At 54.3% G+C, this 17,937-nt stretch overlaps 8 protein-coding genes across 8 annotated transcripts; 7 read left to right on the top strand and 1 right to left on the bottom strand.

Moving 5' to 3' along the window:
• Window positions 1–163: 163 nt before the first annotated feature.
• AB675_306 (Biotin synthase, mitochondrial) lies at window positions 164–1,443 on the bottom strand (the record flags this gene model as incomplete). The annotated part of the gene is made up of 2 exons (XM_018143092.1): window positions 164–1,144; window positions 1,192–1,443. The coding sequence occupies 2 exons, from the start codon at window positions 1,441–1,443 to the stop codon at window positions 164–166; spliced, it is 1,233 nt and encodes a 410-aa protein (XP_018005532.1).
• A 2,009-nt stretch (window positions 1,444–3,452) lies between these two features.
• On the top strand, window positions 3,453–5,072 carry AB675_307 (uncharacterized protein; the record flags this gene model as incomplete). Its single annotated transcript, XM_018143103.1, has 3 exons — window positions 3,453–3,648; window positions 3,698–4,155; window positions 4,260–5,072. 3 exons carry the CDS (start codon window positions 3,453–3,455, stop codon window positions 5,070–5,072), a joined length of 1,467 nt encoding a protein of 488 aa, XP_018005986.1.
• Window positions 5,073–6,046: 974 nt separating this feature from the next.
• On the top strand, window positions 6,047–7,173 carry AB675_308 (NEDD8-specific protease 2; the record flags this gene model as incomplete). The annotated part of the gene is made up of 6 exons (XM_018143114.1): window positions 6,047–6,111; window positions 6,161–6,287; window positions 6,337–6,356; window positions 6,414–6,528; window positions 6,580–7,022; window positions 7,074–7,173. 6 exons carry the CDS (start codon window positions 6,047–6,049, stop codon window positions 7,171–7,173), a joined length of 870 nt encoding a protein of 289 aa, XP_018005992.1.
• A 614-nt stretch (window positions 7,174–7,787) lies between these two features.
• On the top strand, window positions 7,788–9,476 carry AB675_309 (Eburicol 14-alpha-demethylase; the record flags this gene model as incomplete). The annotated part of the gene is made up of 2 exons (XM_018143123.1): window positions 7,788–8,184; window positions 8,233–9,476. 2 exons carry the CDS (start codon window positions 7,788–7,790, stop codon window positions 9,474–9,476), a joined length of 1,641 nt encoding a protein of 546 aa, XP_018005711.1.
• A 1,388-nt stretch (window positions 9,477–10,864) lies between these two features.
• On the top strand, window positions 10,865–12,206 carry AB675_310 (uncharacterized protein; the record flags this gene model as incomplete). The annotated part of the gene is made up of 3 exons (XM_018143135.1): window positions 10,865–11,020; window positions 11,070–11,177; window positions 11,229–12,206. 3 exons carry the CDS (start codon window positions 10,865–10,867, stop codon window positions 12,204–12,206), a joined length of 1,242 nt encoding a protein of 413 aa, XP_018005418.1.
• A 1,208-nt stretch (window positions 12,207–13,414) lies between these two features.
• Window positions 13,415–14,367, top strand: AB675_311 (putative hydrolase nit2; the record flags this gene model as incomplete). Its single annotated transcript, XM_018143146.1, has 2 exons — window positions 13,415–13,519; window positions 13,603–14,367. 2 exons carry the CDS (start codon window positions 13,415–13,417, stop codon window positions 14,365–14,367), a joined length of 870 nt encoding a protein of 289 aa, XP_018006055.1.
• A 633-nt stretch (window positions 14,368–15,000) lies between these two features.
• On the top strand, window positions 15,001–15,483 carry AB675_312 (uncharacterized protein; the record flags this gene model as incomplete). The annotated part of the gene is made up of 1 exon (XM_018143157.1): window positions 15,001–15,483. The coding sequence occupies one exon, from the start codon at window positions 15,001–15,003 to the stop codon at window positions 15,481–15,483; it is 483 nt and encodes a 160-aa protein (XP_018005597.1).
• Window positions 15,484–16,447: 964 nt separating this feature from the next.
• Window positions 16,448–17,807, top strand: AB675_313 (Gluconolactonase; the record flags this gene model as incomplete). The annotated part of the gene is made up of 3 exons (XM_018143167.1): window positions 16,448–16,613; window positions 16,664–17,460; window positions 17,574–17,807. The coding sequence occupies 3 exons, from the start codon at window positions 16,448–16,450 to the stop codon at window positions 17,805–17,807; spliced, it is 1,197 nt and encodes a 398-aa protein (XP_018005592.1).
• Window positions 17,808–17,937: the final 130 nt, after the last annotated feature.

Raw genomic sequence — 17,937 nt, forward strand, 5'->3', positions numbered from 1 at the left:
TCTGCGAGAACGCAGGGTCGGCTGCCATGAATCAATACTCGATGCATCAGCCAAGCTTCGGAATCGAGAAGCTGCTCATCCTAATCCGTGCGATCTGTGCTCGCTATCAATGCTGGGTCGTCTATGCTTCCCACCTTATATTTTATGCTCTACTATTCGCCACTCACGTGGCCACCTCAGTAGCCTTGGATGGGACCTCGTCCTTCAAGTGAGCAAAACTCCTCGACTCAAACACCGGCTCCTGCTCGACCTCCACAAACCGACTCGCATCAGTCTGCATCGGCTCCAAGCCCCACCGTCTGAACATGTCCTTGTCCTCATCCCAACCATTACAGTCAGTGGTCAACATCTTCTCACCCGTGAAGATCGCGTTCGCGCCCGCCATGAAGCACATCATCTGCTCGCTCTCCGGCATCGTGACTCTCCCGGCAGCCAAACGAATGATTGTGGCTGGCATCACGAGTCGTGCTGTCGCTATGCACCGAACCAAGTCCTCGAACTTGACGGGCTCTTCGCCGAACATTGGTGTGCCCTTGATGGGGACGAGCTTATTGACAGGGAAGGACTCTGGGTGTGCGGGCAGTGTGGCTAGGGTGTGGATGAGGCCAACGTGGTCTGTCTGCGGGGTCTCTCCTAGACCGAGAATGCCACCGCTGCAAACGTGAATACCAGCTTCGCGGACGTTCTCGATGGTCTGTAACCGCTCGTCGTAGGACCGGGTCGTGATGATGTTAGGATAGTGCTCTCTGGAAGTGTCGAGATTGTGGTTGTACGCTGTCAGACCGGCGTCTTTGAGCATCTTGGCTTGTTCCCTGTCCACCATGCCGAGTGTCACACATGCTTCCATGCCTAGTGATCGTACACCTTTGACCATATCGACGATATTCTTCATTCCTCGGGATCGACCTCGCATGTCTCGCCATGCAGCACCCATACAAAAGCGGTTCGAGCCATTGGCTTTGGCAACTTTGGCGGCTTCCATGACCGACTCCACGGTGGAGAGCTTAGTTGCTTGTAGGCCAGTCTTATAGCGAGATGACTGGGCGCAGTATGAGCAGTCTTCTGTGCAGCCACCGGTTTTGATGTTCATGAGTGTGCAGAGCTGAACTGCGCCGGGCTTGTGGAAGCGTCTGTGGACATTACCCTACTCGAGATTAGTGGTGTATATGTGACATGAACACGAGTTCGTACAGCAGCGTATGTAAGCTCCATGAGCGGTGTCTGGTGTATTTGAGAAATCTGTTCTCTCGTCCAGTCATATCGTGGGCTTGCAGCCACGACGGCATCATCGAAGACACTTCTCGAGCGAGTCGGAGCTGGCGGTGCTGCATCTGTGAAGCTACCAACAGTTCTGGGGAGATCTTGTACTGTACTGTACAATCTCCTACGGCTGAGCTGTTGGGATGCCAGCCGTGATGTCGTGCGTACCAGCGAGGCTTCCATATCGACGGAGAGAGCGCGGCCACCTCGACGAGATCTGAGAGGAGTGGACCGTAGAGCCTGAAGAGTGTTTCTTAGGAATATTGTATACAAGCAATGTTGGTGGGGGTTGAGGTGCTGGTAAGATTCAACGGAGCGCCCGCCATTGGAGCCGCAGCTCGGCTCTCGAGTCTCGAACCTGCGGGGCAGCGGCTGTGGCGCCGGGAAGCAGCGATCAGGGGTTGATGCCGCAACGCCTACAGGAACAGGAAACTCGAAAGGGCGACTCGTGTTTCTCCCACCCGGTGACTCACTAGTGGTGCTTCCCACTGCTTTGTCGAATATGTCAAATCCTGCGGAAACGATGTCGTTCCTGCGCTCGTTGTCGTCCTCGACAACATCATTCACGGGATCGGTCCCTACGACTCACAAATGCACATCCGCCGTGGAGAGTTCAGCGAGGTGTCCGACATTGCGACCGTCGGCAGCGATGCCATGGCCGACGATGAAATGATCGGTCTGCGAGGATTTTGGTGTCATCTTGGCTACCTCTTCCCTGAAGCACGTCGCCACGGCATTCTACGTCGTACCAAGAGGCGCTTCTACTTGAGCATGGAACTTTTTCGTCATGGTGTCGGATGCGGAGGATGACGACTGGCATGGCTCGGAGCGCATCTTGGGCTTTATCGTGACTTCGAAGCCCCGACAGATCATCCAAGTGTCTTTGATGACTTGGCTCAACATCAAGCTGCATCAAGTCGAGGATACTTATCGATGGTATTTTCATCAAGACCCTTCCATGTCACATGAACGCCGAAAGGCATTCCTTGCCACACAGGCCTGTGTTGACATTGAAGCAGTGGCGGGACTGTCTAAGTGCGCGTATCGATATTGCGAGATGCTCGCTGTATCGCCGGCAGTCCAGCGACGTGGCATTGCTACAGCACTACTGAGACGCATCCAGAACGATGCAGCAGCCGAGGCGCAATCGATCATTCTTGTATCAAGTCGACGAGCTGAAAGCGTCTATGCTCGCTCGGGATTTCACGAAGTCGGTAGAGTTCCATTTGCAGAAGGCAGTGGCATTCTTGCAGCTGTTTTGCGTTGGGACCCACAATGATACTTCGTCTTCTCAGCTACGACAGACACCGCGTGAGGTACGTGCCGACAACGACATGGTCGAAATCGAGTTCGTTGAATTGTCAATTTTTCTGATTGAAAGATCCCCTAGCGCGAGGGCGCACGGTTGCCAAGATGTTATGTGTCGCCTCGCGATTACTAACGTCATCGAGGATTACTGCAGCCGAAATCAAAGCCCGGACCGGTCTCTAACGCAGCTCAGCATCACCTCGATGTTATTCTCGGATGCCACTTTGCCGATCTGGCCGATCAAGGCTCGCAGCCAGGCACATTCTGGGCGAGGTTGCCCGATGCCTCGTATACCATGTGGCCCAAACGTACTAAACTCGTTCGGTGGAGGCCTCGCTGCCTCGCAAATCTCGTACCAGACATCGAGCTACGCATAAGCAAAAGTAACAAAGCCCGCTTAGTACTTGACACTCAATGGCGCAGTCGTCGTAGGTTGATTCGTGGAAGCTCGCCGTCAAGCAATCCACCGATGCTCTGGACAGCTTCCGCTTCGCATGGCATGCGGCACTGGATCCTCTCTTCCGGGAAATCGCACGCGATGGACCGACTATGACGATGACGAAGTTGCAGCGACGATGACCCCAACGTCAATCTGGAGAATGGATGTTCCAGCTCTGACAGTGTGTCTATCGGGAATGAGTGTCCTTCTGTTGGATTTTTCGCAGGTCAGCCTATGTTTGGCAGTCTGACTGACTCAGTAGGCTCACCTCGCCTACATCACTCATATGACATGCATCGTGGATACTCAGCTACAGTTTAGCATGGGCCACATACACAGACCATGGCCCATATAGGCCTCGATATCATCGCACTCTACGCCATGATACTGGAATTCAATTCAGAGCAGACAAGTGCATGCTCAATCATTCTTAACAGCAAACTTGATGAGCCCCGACAATGGCCTGCAAGAGCAACTGGTGCCAGACCAGAGAGCAGTGTCCGACAAAGCGACGTGCCCAGAAGCTGCGGATGGCGCCATCGCCCTCAATGGATGTGGACGAAAGACCGAGGGTCAAGATGGCGGTTGGCCGGCATACCGCGTGTTGCTGGCGGTCACCGTGATATCTGCCGTACCTCTTGGTAAGAGCCTGTTAGCTACATCACGATACACGGTCGCTAAGAAGATCAGGCATCATCCTCTCCTACGGCGTATTCAATGCTCACTACCAGGATATCTATTCATCGGCCGACGATGCAGTTTGGATCGGTGTCGTGTCGAACGGCATCACATTCCTACTCATGCCGCCTTTGATATACGTGTATACAACAGTCTGCCGGCGGCAACCGCTCATACACTTCGTCTGGATTGGCTGGCTTGTCACAGGAATCAGCTTGCTCGGCGCCGCATTCTCCACCACAATCAACGCACTCGTTGTCACACAAGGACTTCTTTTGGGTCTCGGAGTCCTACTATGCGAAAGTCCCATGCTGCAAATCCTGAATACCTGGTTTGTGAGCAAGCGCGGTCTGGCATACGGCATATACTGGGGAGCTGGTGATACCTTGGCCGTTGGTATCTCCTTCTTGGCAGACTATTTGCTCGGCTCCCTTGGCACAAGACCGACGTTCCTCATCTTCTGCGGGTTTGTATCTGTGGTCCCGCTTCCGTGTCTCTTTCTGTTGCGCGAGCGCGGCTCGCAGTCTGTCTGGATTAGATCTGTCGAGAAGGATGACCTCATCCGATGGGACAGCGCCTCCCAGCAGCGCCGCCGCCCGTCACGGTGGCTAGGTGTTCGGTCGCGTTCTTCAAGCATCCGCTGTTCTATCTCTTGCTGAGCGCATCGCTCTTCCATGCCCTGTGCTTCTACATTCCACAGATCTACCTCTCAACCTTCGCCATCGAGATCTTAGCTCTACCAGCCTACTCACGACCGCTACTCACCGCACTACAGAACGTTGCTGCCATCGTGGGCCAACTCTCATTCGGATGGCTATCCGACATCACGTCACTGCATATCCTGGTCATTACTTCGTCCGGCACCTGTGCCGTCGCAGCAATCACACTTTGGGGATGCACGTCTCTCACTGGGACTCCGTCGAGCCAGCTAGCGATCTTGTGCATCTTCGCTATCGTCTTCGGGGTATTGAGTTCGGGCATGATGAGTTTGTGGGCGCGGATGGGCTTGTGCTTCAGCTCATCCCAACAACAAGCAGGACCCGACGACATTGTCGATCATACGCAGCCTGAGGACGAACAGCACAACAACAAACACAGCGTCCCTGCAACAAGCCAAGTCAATAGCGACTGCTCGCAGCTAGTCTTCGGCTGGCTTAATGCCTCACGCGGTCTGGGCATACTGGTCAGCGGACCTTTGAGCAAAGCTCTCCTGAATGGCCATCAAGACAGGCCGGTCAGCACTAACAGCGCCACATTCGGCGCAGGCCGACATTGGCAGCGGGTGGTGATTTTTGTGGCATGTATGATGGCCGCGAGTGCAATAGCAGGCTTGGCTGCGTGGGCAATTGATCGCAGGGAGAGAAGGGGCCGCCCCAGGAAGCGGTAGTGACTGTGACCAAGCTGAGTGCTACTGCGCAAACACATGTATAGGCAAAGCTGCAAGCAAACAACGACCTGCACAGAATACAGTAGACCACTCGCGAACGTCCATGCCCGCCTAGGGCTATGTGTGAGCAGTCTCGCCATAGCATATCTGCAAGCACTATGTGCAGAGCACGGAGGCTGAGCCCATTCGTCTGCTGCCATATATATCTATATTTGCTGGTAGGAGAGGTGGTGATATAGACAACAGTTCTTGCGATCCCATGAAATATTTGAGGGGTGCCCGCATAGCAGGTCGCTCCTGCTGTAGCACACGGTATGCATCCATCCATCGAGACATTCCGACTGCGATCTAGACTGTATTTTCCGGGACTCTTATGCCTTCTTCTTCTCCCTCTGGGACTCAAAGTGACTTGATGCAATGGTGATGGGCTACGAACTACCGCGGCATCAAGTGATCTCTTGGCGTTGCAAATCTCGATGAGGCGCGGAACCACGTCATGGAGAAAGTGGTGACTGCGCCGCAACCCAAGCGCGTGGGGCAGAGTTCCGCTTCACGAGGCATCGAGGACAACTAGTGATTGACTGTTCGCCAATAGCCTCAGGCGACCGAGATCGCGTTCAGCGCCACTGCCTGTTTTCAAGAAGATCCCAAACAAGCACGCCATCAGTGAGGCGCGACAACGACGGAAGTGAGTCGAAGTTGACTCGATCGCGTTCCACCACCATGCGCGACAGTGAGCAGTAGAAGAACAGATTCGACTATGCCAGACATCGGGGGTCATTTCCATAGGTTGAGCAGACACCTGGGAAGAGTAGGTGCCACGACTTCACTTTTTGCTGCCCTCGACCCGAGCCAGAAGCCGACGAGGTCGCACTGGCCATCCACGTGCCAGGCCCCGTGCTTTTTGGTGTCGCCCTTTCCCTGCAACCTCAACCCAGTGTCCTTCAACCACCAGTGTTCTCGAAACCGTTGAAATGGAAGAAGAGCGTGCTAACAGGCTTCAAAAGCTGGCTCCCGACGATGCGTGGCTTAGTTGTGAGTGTGTCCCAGCATGAATGAGGTACAGAGACCTGGGCTAACAGGACTAGATTACGACGTGCGATGTATGGTCCGCCCTTGCTCCAAGAGCAATTGTACACGACGATGATTATTGACTCTATGGCAGTGACCAAGGAAGATGTGAACACACTCAAGAATGACTGGTTGACGGACAATGTAACACGATATACTCTGAATGCTGATTCTCATCGCTAATATATGCCAGGTTATCTGCTTCTGGGAAGAGTAAGTCGTTCTGGCCGATCCCATTCCTGCGTGATCTAAGACGTGCCCGTCCGACAGATACCTAGAACGCGAGTTCTTGACCGCATACAAGAATTCGAAGATAGTCCTACTCCGGCCGAGCATGTCGATGATGCTCAGCGTCACGCCAGATCACGCAATATCGACAATCAAGGTAGGCTCGGATCAGTCAATATTTTTGGTACTTCCAGCTGATCCATCTTAGGACGTACTGCCCACATTCAATGGCATCACACATGCATTCCTACCTATCAACGACTGCACGAACCCCAACCAGGCCGAAGGCGGCACGCACTGGTCGCTCCTTCTCGTGTCGATCGTCGACGGGGTGGCATTCCACTACGACTCTCTGCCACCGGGCAACGAACACGAAGCCGCAAATACCACGCATAAGCTTTCCAGACTGGTGAACAAGCCGATCCGATTCATTCAGCTTCGAGACAGTCCCCAACAAGAGAACTCGTCTGATTGTGGAGTGTTTGTGTGTCTGAATATGCGGCATTTGCTGCTTAAGAGGCTACTGCAAGTACATACGAATGAGAAAGTTAGCATGAGTCTGGGCGGCAGGAGGGTCGATGCGAGGGAGGGCAGGAAGGAAATGTTCCGGACGATAGAGGGCTTCCGCAAGGAAGGGGAAAGGCGGAGATCGTAAGTCATCACGGGCGTCTTGCTACAGCTTCATACTGACACACCATCCAGAATGAGCGAGTCGCCACACCCAGGCAGAAGTTCGAAGAGCCCGCCACGGATAGATTCGCCGATCGGTAGTGTCCCGTCGAGTCCACGGAGGAAGTCGTAGAGAGGCTTCTCTGTGGGTCATGAGATTATGAAATCGCTGTTTGAGGATTCAAGGAACGACGACTATGAGCACTACTGCCACACCTGATTTAGAATAGCACTTAGGGTTGCTCAATGAAAAAGTAGAAGCTTTACCCTGACAGCGCCCTCCCTGGCCAAGGAGTCCGCGACACATCTTTCTACGAACTGACGCTCAAGTGAGGCTCCTTTAAATCTATCTACTGAATCAGCGAAATAATCTCACACCTTCAGTGCCCTCCTTGGCCCAGAAAATGATCAACAAGAACGCTCAGTACTTGTGGTGCTTGCAGTCATAGCCTGGCTTGTTCGTAGCCCTGCTACGTAGTTCGTGAAGCGGAAATCAACAGGGGTCGGCTACCAGGAATTTCCTGAGCCGATCGTGCCACTTTGACTGCAGCCAATCAAACACCTCGCGTACCTGACTCGTACATTTTTGGAGAGCAAATGTTCGGGTGTTGAGCAGCGCGAACTTTTTTGTGGGTGATGCCACTGCAGGTGCGTGCTGGGCTCGCGTAACCAGATTGACCGCCACCGCAGACTGCCTGTCGCTATCTTCAGCTTCTCGACCATTTGTACTCGTTAATACTACACATCATGGGCCTCTTCACCACTCTCTCGGAGCCCTTCGAGCGACTTCTCGCCGCCCTCCCACTATGGCAGGTGCTTTTGTTGGGAGGAACCGCCTTTCTCACGCTCGCTGTTGCGATCAACATAGTACAGCAACTTTTCTTCTACGATCGAAATGCGCCGCCTATGGTCTTCCACACTGTGCCCATCGTGGGCTCGGCCGTGTCGTATGGCATGGACCCGTTCAAGTTCTTCTTTGCCAACCACGAGAAGTACGGCGATGTCTTCTCGTTCATGCTCCTCGGACGCACGGTCACGGTCTGCTTGGGCACAAAAGGGAATGAGTTCATACTGAACGGGAAGTTGAAGGATGTCAACGCGGAAGAGATCTACACGCCCTTGACTACGCCCGTATTCGGGTCTGGTAGGTCAGGCCTTGCCCCGGATGGATATCAATACTAAGACGATATAGATGTGGTCTACGACTGCCCGAATCATAAGCTCATGGAACAGAAGAAGTTCGTCAAACACGGCCTCACCACCGAGGCCTTCCGCAGCTACGTCTCCCTTATCTCGGGCGAGGTGTTAGACTTCGTCGCCCACAACAAGAACTTCGCCGGCAATGCCGGCACCGTCGACATCACCAAAGCCATGTCCGAACTCACCATCTACACCGCCTCCCGCTCCCTACAAGGCCGCGAAGTGCGCGAAAAGTTCAACTCGACCTTCGCCGACCTTTACCACGACCTCGACATGGGCTTCTCCCCCATCAACTTCATGCTCTCTTGGGCACCCCTCCCTCACAATCGCGCCCGCGACCACGCCCAACGCACCATGGCCAACCTGTACATGGACATCATCAAAGAGCGGCGCTCCACCAACGGCGGCCAGCGCGTTTCCGGCGAGGAAGACATGCTCTGGAACCTCATGTCCTGCTCCTACAAAGATGGCACCAAAGTCCCGGACAAGGAAGCTGCCCACATGATGATCGCCCTTCTCATGGCGGGACAGCACTCCTCCAGCAGCACCTCTGCTTGGATCCTGCTCCGCCTCGCCACCCGTCCGGACATTCAAGACGAGCTCCTCGCCGAACAGAAACAAATCCTCGGCGAGAATCTCCCACCCTTGACCTACGAGAACCTCTCGAAATTGACACTCAACGCCAAAGTCGTCAAGGAAACTCTCCGCCTTCACGCGCCTATCCACAGCATCATGCGTAAAGTCCAGAACCCACTCACCATCATCGCGGAAACGCCCAACTCCAACACCAAGGAATACCTCATCCCCACAACGCACACCCTCATGTCTGCCCCCGGCTTCACTTCCCGCCAAGCAACCTACTTTCCCAACCCATCGCTATGGGAGCCGCACCGCTGGGACGAGGGCCACAATCTCGCATACACTCAAATGGGCCAGGAAAAGGAAGAGATGGAGGACTACGGATACGGCATGATCAGCAAGGGTGCATCGAGTCCGTACTTGCCCTTTGGGGCGGGCAGGCATAGGTGTATAGGCGAGCAATTCGCGTACGTGCAGTTGGGGACTGTGTTGGCCATGTTGATGCGGTATGTGCGGCTAGAAAACTTGGAGGGGAAGACCGGGGTTGTGGATACGGATTACTCGAGTCTCTTCAGCAGGCCAATGGCACCAGCGAAAGTGAAGTTCGTGAGGAGGTCTGACGGAGCGGAGCTGCCCAATGGCTTCACCAAGGCTTGAATGATAGCGGCTGCTTTCGGATGATGCAGCGGAAACGCCGAGGCATTGGTCGAAAGGGGCACTGCTGAATAATGGGCATAGCATGGCGTACGGCGTTTTGTCTAGGGGTTCGAAGGTGCCCGGAACAAACACTCCACTACAGGAGCGAGCCATTGGGAATAGGTTGTGAGTTGAAAGATGCTATAGATGGGTCACTATACTGTCCGTCCGACTTGTGATGAGGGCTTAATGCGATTCAAAGATCAGTCCGATACATCTCCTCTTGAAGAACTTGGGGTAGACGTGCATGACCTTGCATGTATAGACTCGCGAGAAAGCGTAAAAAACAGGTAGCCATGGTCGACTGTGAGGCAACTCTATTGCGACTTCCTTCCCGCTAGGGGCAGGCGTAACGTGTTCCAGAATCTCGCAGAGCTTTCGTTGAGATGACAGCAGAGCGACGTCGTTGATGTTCGATGACACCTGCCAGACCGTCGTCCTCCTCACGCGTGGAAAAGCTTAAATTGAGTTCGAGACGTCGTATTGCTTCTGCTCTCTCTTCCCGTTCTTCTTATTACTCTCCTAAAGACCTCACGACTAGTCTCTATCTGGACACTTCTCCGTTCTGCCCTATGGATACTGTGCCGAGCATGCAGCAGTTGAGGAGTGCATGTGAACTCAATCTCCACGACAGGGGACTGAAGACCAGGTTTCTCATGAACGGGGCCTCGGCAGCTTGAGGAACTTGCGCCATCAACAGACTACCGAGCATTGGGTGGGGACATCAAAAGTTGTGGCTCTTGCGTTGCAACTTCCGAGGCTTTCTATACGGCAACATGTAAGTCAGTCACGACAAACGGCGAGTCTGCTCAGCACGCCCTGTGGTGACCGCATAGCTTCAGGATGGACTGCCATATCGAGCTTCAAAGCTTCACGGCGCCACCACGAACGCACTCCAGTACTTGTGCAAGAACTTTCGATTGCCGCACCATTGACAACAGTGTCAAAAGTATCAGCATTCTCCCCGCACTCCTCGAATGCAGATGGGTTAGACCCTGGCTCGTGCAGCGGCGAGATGGCTCGATTTGTACCGATTTGCTTCTGTCATGCTGGATCCAGGCATCAACCCGCTTCGAACGCGGTATGTGTCGTCCAAATTCCCATGAAACACCTCTGAGCCATTTCTACGAGCATGGGTGCCATGTGAACCTTGTCGAGAAACCCCAGACTCCAGAAGCACGGTTAGTCTCGGCTCCTGGGCCACATGGCAGAAGATTTGCAGCAGGCAGGTAGGATGAACCCTGTGTTCGTGCTCATTCAAATGGGGGCCGCTCCTGCTACTGAGGAGCTCGCTCGACTCTCGACTGTGTGTGTCCGTCCATATAACGCCACCAATCTCACTGTCAGTCATGGCGCTTGGAGTCGCAGGTCGTGGACCGGAGGTTCTGGGCACATACGCCTTCTTCGCAGCCCTCACGACCGTTGCGATTACCCTCCGACTCTACACCCGGTCATGTATTGTGAAAAAGCTGGGCCTTGATGACTGGCTTGCTCTTGCCTCATGGGTAGGTCCACTCCACACAGCAACGGCAGGGATGATTGACCAATGCCCAGATCTTCTTCATACCTTGCTGTGCCTTCGCCATTGCTGGGACTCACCACGGCACCGGACAGCACTCTTGGGAGATCCTGCCCATATCAGAGATACCGAAAGGCCTGATGGTGTGCATATTTCTCATCTCAGCACCTTTCCGCACTAACAATGGAGTGCAGTTCTGGTGGCTATGCGAGCCAGTCTATGTTCTCGCCAACATGTCCATCAAAGCTTCCATCGCCGTCATGCTGCTACGCTTGACAGTTGATCGCATGCATCACATCATCATCTGGGCTACGCTTCTAGTCACCGAGCTCTACAGCATCTACTTCTTCTTTTTGTTCGTCTTCCAGTGCCGGCCCTCTGCCTACTTCTGGACACGCTGGACAGGGAGCTCAGGGAGCTGCATCGACACGAACATCGTGGTCCGCTCCACGTACGGCTACTCCGCTGTTCAATGCCTTACAGATTGGATCTTCGCTGTCCTGCCCTTCTTCCTTGTCTGGAAACTCCAAATGACCAAACGCAGCAAAGTCAGCGTGGCTTTGATTCTCTCGATGGGCGCCATCGCCTCCACGGCCACCATAATCCGCATTCCTTACCTGCACACCATGGGGGACGTCACCGACTTTCTGTACGCTACCACTGACGTGGCCATTTGGTCAGGCGTCGAGACCGGGGTCGGCATCACGGCAGCATGTCTTGCTACCCTTCGGCCACTGTTCAGGGGCTGGTTGGCCAACACGCGCCGCACAACGAACGCTCTGACGAGACATACCAGCCACAGGAACAGGCAGATCAGCAAGCCTTTTCCGTGGGCTGGCGGCAATGCGCACCAGTCACGAGGCTATATTCGCAGCCACAGTGCAGTCGGTGGCCGCCCGTTCAGTCCTGAGCACGAGACCAGAATGGACGCACTGGGGATGCGCGGCATTCAGAAGACCACTCGTGTCAGCGTTGAGGCTCAATACGGGCCGTGGGCGGTCGACCTGGAGCAGCAAGTGGACGAAGACAGCAGGGATCGACACTCCCCAAAGACGTCTTCTTCCGTGGGCTCCAAGACCAGGATACACAAGTGCCATTTGGCGGGCATGATGCGGCCGTCGAGGGAAGATGCGTTCTTTCACTCTCACGACGACAAACCCAACAGCAGATAAATCAGGGCGTAGTGGGCATGTTCTGACCGGGTTGAGTATTTGAGTGTACCAACAACACCGTATATGTAACGTAACGAGCAGGTGGGATCGGACCTGACAGACAGAACAGGATTGTATGTAGTGAGGCGCGTACAGCGCCAGTGTACGACTAGTCATCGACAGTCCACTGCGGCATTTTATCATCATGGCTCCGCGTTGCCTTCATATCGACTTTCTCATGGCAAGCCTGTTGACATTCTCCTCTTCCATTCCTGTTGAAGGGAAACGCTATACCGGGCTAGTGACCTCAACGATTCAGGCATGTATATTCCGTGGCTGGGTAGCGAGACCCCGCTTGACAGGCTCGTTGTCAGTGAAGACAAGCTGATGACGCTAATGAGGGTCTGCGTGGCCGACTGAAAAGGCCTACAGAGTCTTAGAATGATTGACCATCGCAGGGGGACTTGAGAGTGATCACTCTCCGGTCGATATAGCGGCCGGTTGACGTGAAGCCCCGCACGAGACCGGATGACCAAGTGCACCAGATCATCCACCCAAAATCGGACTTTCGACCCCGGCCGTCTACCGACTTAAAGCTCCGTAAGATCAGCGAGCTACCCATCCTTCATCATGCCGACCGGTCCTCGTGTCTGGGGCGGCAGGGGCCCGGCTGGGAATCCCATTTCCTGAATAGAGATGTTGGTGGGAACTGATATCGAGGTCTCTGACCTCCAGGGTCTCGAACAAGAAACTCATGTCATTGGATAGGTGCTGACCAGGGACTCATCCTCGTGCAGGGGCAGTTGCCGACCGGTCTCGCAGGAGATGTGATGAAGGATCGAACTTTGGGTGAAGGTCTTGGCGGAGGCGCACGCCGGATGACGAGATTTGCACTCCGACATACTTATCGCCGGTTGACAGCGTGCTCGCTTTCCCTTGTCAACCAACTTCTGCCGTTGCCATCTACATCGGCCAAGTCAAGGCTACGCTGCGTTCACAAGTGCCGATTCTACCCGTGTGTCATTGAGTATTGGGCACTGCAGATTCCAAGCAGTAGCCCTAATACCCGACACGAATCGTGAGACGCCTTATTTCGTCGCGACCGTATGTCTCCACTTTAGCTAAGCGAAGCCGATTTGGAGGCTATCTCAGACTTGAACGTCAACAACAATCCTACATAACTCTTCAGCGTGCGATAGTTCCTTGAGCATTGTATCACTATCCACATCATGGCGATCGCTGCAATAGGCCAGATCTGCTCGACGGCCTGTATGGCACACAACCTCGCTCAGTGTCAGAAGTTGGTCCTGAAAGCTACAAAGGCGGGAGCAAAGGTAAGCTAGATATCTCTCGCCGGCAGATCGAACCCTGCTTTCAGACCTAGTGTGAAGCTAGCTGTTACTCATGCCTCACTCAGGCACTTTTTCTCCCGGAAGCAAGTGACTACATCGCTTCGTCTTCAGCAGAGTCCGTAGAGATGTGTCTCTCAGTTGAGAAGTCGCCGTTCGTGCTCGGCCTACAGAAAGCGGCTTCAGATCATTCCTTGCATATCAACGTTGGCATCCACGAGCCTACAGAACCTCCGTCGAAACGAATCAGGAACAATCTTATCTGGATCGATACGTCCGGGAGCATCGTCCACCGATACCAAAAGCTACATATGTTTGACATTGATCTGAGCAGCGAAGGTGGACCTCATCTCCGGGAAAGCGACAGCTCTGAGCCTGGCAAAGAGATTGTCGCGCCATTCGATGAAATCCATGGTATGGGTGGTGTTGGCAGTCTGATCTGCTTCGACCTCCGCTTCCCAGAGCCAGCGCTCGCTCTCAGGCGGATGGGTGCAGATGTGATTCTCTACCCCTCGGCATTTACCGTGCCTACCGGTCAACGGCACTGGGAGACTCTTCTACGCTGCCGGGCCATCGAGACGCAGTCTTGGGTTCTGGCGGCTGCTCAATGTGGACGGCATAACGGCAAGCGTGTCTCGTATGGAGACAGCATCGCCATCGATCCCAATGGAACCATAGTGAAGAGGCTGGACAAAGTCAAGGATCTGGAAAACGAGAAGGAGGCAACGCGTGACCCTGATTTGTTCACTGTTGACATCGACCTAGACCAAGTCGCTTCTGTTCGCAAAGGCATACCACTCCTTCGGAGGACCGACGTGTATCCGAAAATATGAAGTTTCTTCCTTCCTTGGTTGTCCACCATGAGAATCTCATCTCGACCACTGGATGCGCCACTCCGCTTGGTGATCATTGATGAGCAGCGCTATACTTCGATCAAGTCGCACAGTGGGACGATATCTCCCCGTCAGGGAGCTTGTTGCCGAATTTAGCTTGCCGACGTGGAGCGCGATTCAGCTGATTAGAAAGCTGTTGTCCAATGTCATAGCGCTCGAGCACTTCTCACTTTGGGGCAGAGGTTTTCAAGGCTGTTGACTCCGGTGTCGAATAAATTCGCTGCTGGCTTCAAACAACGCCAGTCGGCCGACGGCTCACCGGATGCACCATCTGTCACAATCTGCTGTCCGGATCTGTACGTCAAGGCCTGCTGCAATCGCCAACAGCCAGCCAAAAGAAAGAGCAGCGCGGTTTGCTGCTGTGACAAGATGTACCGACCATACTTCCAGCGAACGGACGATGGGAGAGCCGCGGGCTATGTTTAGAGTCCACTTCTGTAAGCACCGAGGTGAGTCTCAAAACATTTACGCTTGAGGATCTACGACACACGCACAACCCTCCTAAGTAACGAGTATTGCCCGATCTACCAAGCTTGGACGAGATACCCGAGACAGTCGCACAACTTCACGACAATGTGTCAGATCTTTGGCCTCGCCTTCCAGGGCATCTGTGATGACTGCATGTACGACGACCATCCCGATGAGTACTTCCAAATCCCCTGCTGTTGGGACGAGTACGGCGAATTGTGGCTCAGTCCGGATTATGATTGTCCTCGAGGCTATCTTGCCTGCTCACTCGACGACGAACGCGACCCAGACGTCCTGAACACGATCAGAGTCATGCCACCAAAGGACGACGGCGAAATGAGATACACATGCACGGACTGTTGTGACCCAACGCTTGATGACCTAATGGAATTCTTCAATATGATCAAATGGCACACCGCTCTCTACGAGGAGAGGGCGTGTCTATTGGAAGGTGGTTTTGGACGCCGTATCGACACTCGCTACGTGTCGATTCCAGACACGTATCATGGAAACATCGATATGGACTCGGAGGTCATGCAGCGCGGAGACTTAGAGGACGGGTGGAATTATCGTCCGATGTGGCGATGAGTGAGCAAGCATCGAACGTTGCAGGCATATCGGGCAGATTCGATCCATTCGCGGTCATCAAACATTGCGAAGGGGGGCCTGTCGACATTATGTCGACTAGTGGTCGTCGGCAATGTCACATGGCAAGGTCTTCGAATCTCTCACCGAGATGCTTCTTCATGTCCCTCGGCGCAATCCGAAGCTCTCATCGAGGCAACAGACTGGAAGCTGTGTAATCTCCTTATTGTCTGCTAGGTCGGGCGAGCCTTTCATTGTCTTGACCAGCTCAATGGATTCGAGACGTCGTATCAAGAATGGCATGGATACGGGTCAGCGCCGCGGCTCGAGGTAGCCCAAATACATATTTATCTCTAATTCAGCCTCTTCCCTTGATGGTAGTTCTTGGAGTTGGAGCCCGTCGGGCCAGTGGCCGCAGGAGATGGGACTGACGCAGAGGAGTGGTTACAGCCTTGTACATGGAGGTTGACAAGCCCATCGACTGTCAGTGCCAGTTTGTACTACTAGTACCTGCTGAGCGCTAGACAATGCCAAGCCATTCCCCAAAGTCCTGCCCCCGAGCTCGCCAAGCTTCTCCGCGACCATCGCCTTGGGGTATGGCCGAGGCTTTGATCTCAACTCCATCACTTCGAGCAGTCTTGTCAATTACCGGGTAAGTCAGCTTCGTTAGTGCACCGGCAAGGACACGGAACAAGGCATTGCATGGGGTTTCTCGTCATCGCCGCGTGACCAAAAGCTCACTTGGCTGCATTCACCTAGCTCTTCCCCATGGAAATGCCACTAATGTCCTCGAATGACGATGAAGCTCTGAAGCTACCGCACGGTGGGTTTTCTATTCGGCGAAATGATGGCGAGCTCACGAGCTCGATCTGGTGACCAGACAGTATAAGTCGGTCAGAAGCGGCGGAGACGACCTCGATTTTCCATGCCTGCGAGTAAGTATCAGGATCGCGTAGGGACTGCCACCATGTATTCCGATCTCATGTCCTACAACATCCTTCTGGCCATCTACCTGCGGCCAGTAGCTGCACAGTACCTAGCTCCGCTTCCTGAAGAGTATAGTGGTGTTGCAGCCGTGCTCATCGAAGACAACCTTGCTGTCATCCCGGGCAACTGGAGCTATGAGTCCAACAGTACGCTTCCTGGGTGCAACATGCAAAGGCTGAATGCTCACAGAATCTAGTGGTGCCCTTCTACAACGTGACCAGCGACGACGAAGACTTCCAAGATGCCGCCGACACGATCGCCGCAGCCGACTTCATCGCCTTGAGCCCAGACTTCCTCTCCCTAATCGGTCCCTCAGCAACCCTTGACCGCATCGTCAACTTCACCAGTCCAGAAGTCGAGCTCGTCCACGAAGCACCCGCCTACGTCCCCGACACAAACGAGCTCCTCTTCTCCACGACTACCGCCATCGGCCGCCTCTGGGCTCTCAACCTCGATACCCTCGAGCTCCGCAACCTCACCCTTGACCCACCGCTCTCCAACATCAACGGCGCTACCTATCACAATGGCACCGTCTACGTCTGCACCAACGGCGGCGACGTCCGCGGTATCTTCTCCGTCAACTTCACCACGGGCGCCACGGCACCGATCGTGAACAACTACCGCGGCCGACGCCTCAACTCGCCCAACGACGTCATCTTTGATAGCCCGGGTAATATGTGGTTCACCGACCCGGCGTATGGGTGGTATTCCGAGTTCGAGGGTGTCGGCGAGCCCGAGCTGCCGCAATCGATCTACTTCTTCAACATGACATCGAAGGCGCTGCAGGTCGTGTCGAATGATGTGGTGCATGTGCCGAATGGGCTGGCGTTTTCACCAGATGAGACGAAGCTGTACGTGGCGGACTCAGCAAACTTGCAGGGACGCCCTCTGGGGGACACAGATCCGATGGGCTTGAGGAATGTGGTTGCGTTTGATGTTGAGCAGTATCCTTTGTTGAGCAATCCGACGTTGGTGCATCAGACTGAGGTTGGCGTGAGTAATCGTCTTTCTCTTCCATTTCCATCTCCATTACTGTTCAGACCCACTCCAGGCTACATTCTGTCTCTTCTTTTCGGTTCCGTGCTGACAATATTCGCCGCCAACAGTGGCCAGACGGCCTCCGCATTTCCTCCTCCGGCCTGATCGTAGTCGGCGTCAGAGGCGCGGCGGACGTCGTCGACCCTCGCACTGGCACCCTTCTCGGCAAGTTCAATTGTCCGGACGACATTATCTACAACGTCGAACGCATCGCTGAAACTGGGACCTGGTTCCTGATCGGCGGCAAGCATATCTACCGTGTTGCGATTGCCGAGACGAGCCCGCCTTTGGCCGGTTCTTGATTCGAATTCCAGCACCGTTGACTATGACAAGGCGTGACGGAGAGGCATGGAGGAGGCTGCATTGGATTGATGCACCTCGACGCCAATGCGTCAAGCAGAGGAATGAACCTTGAGCACACACAATTGATAT

This window comes from Cyphellophora attinorum (assembly GCF_001299255.1).
Source record: "Cyphellophora attinorum strain CBS 131958 chromosome Unknown Contig1, whole genome shotgun sequence".
NCBI classification, from domain to species: domain Eukaryota; kingdom Fungi; phylum Ascomycota; class Eurotiomycetes; order Chaetothyriales; family Cyphellophoraceae; genus Cyphellophora; species Cyphellophora attinorum.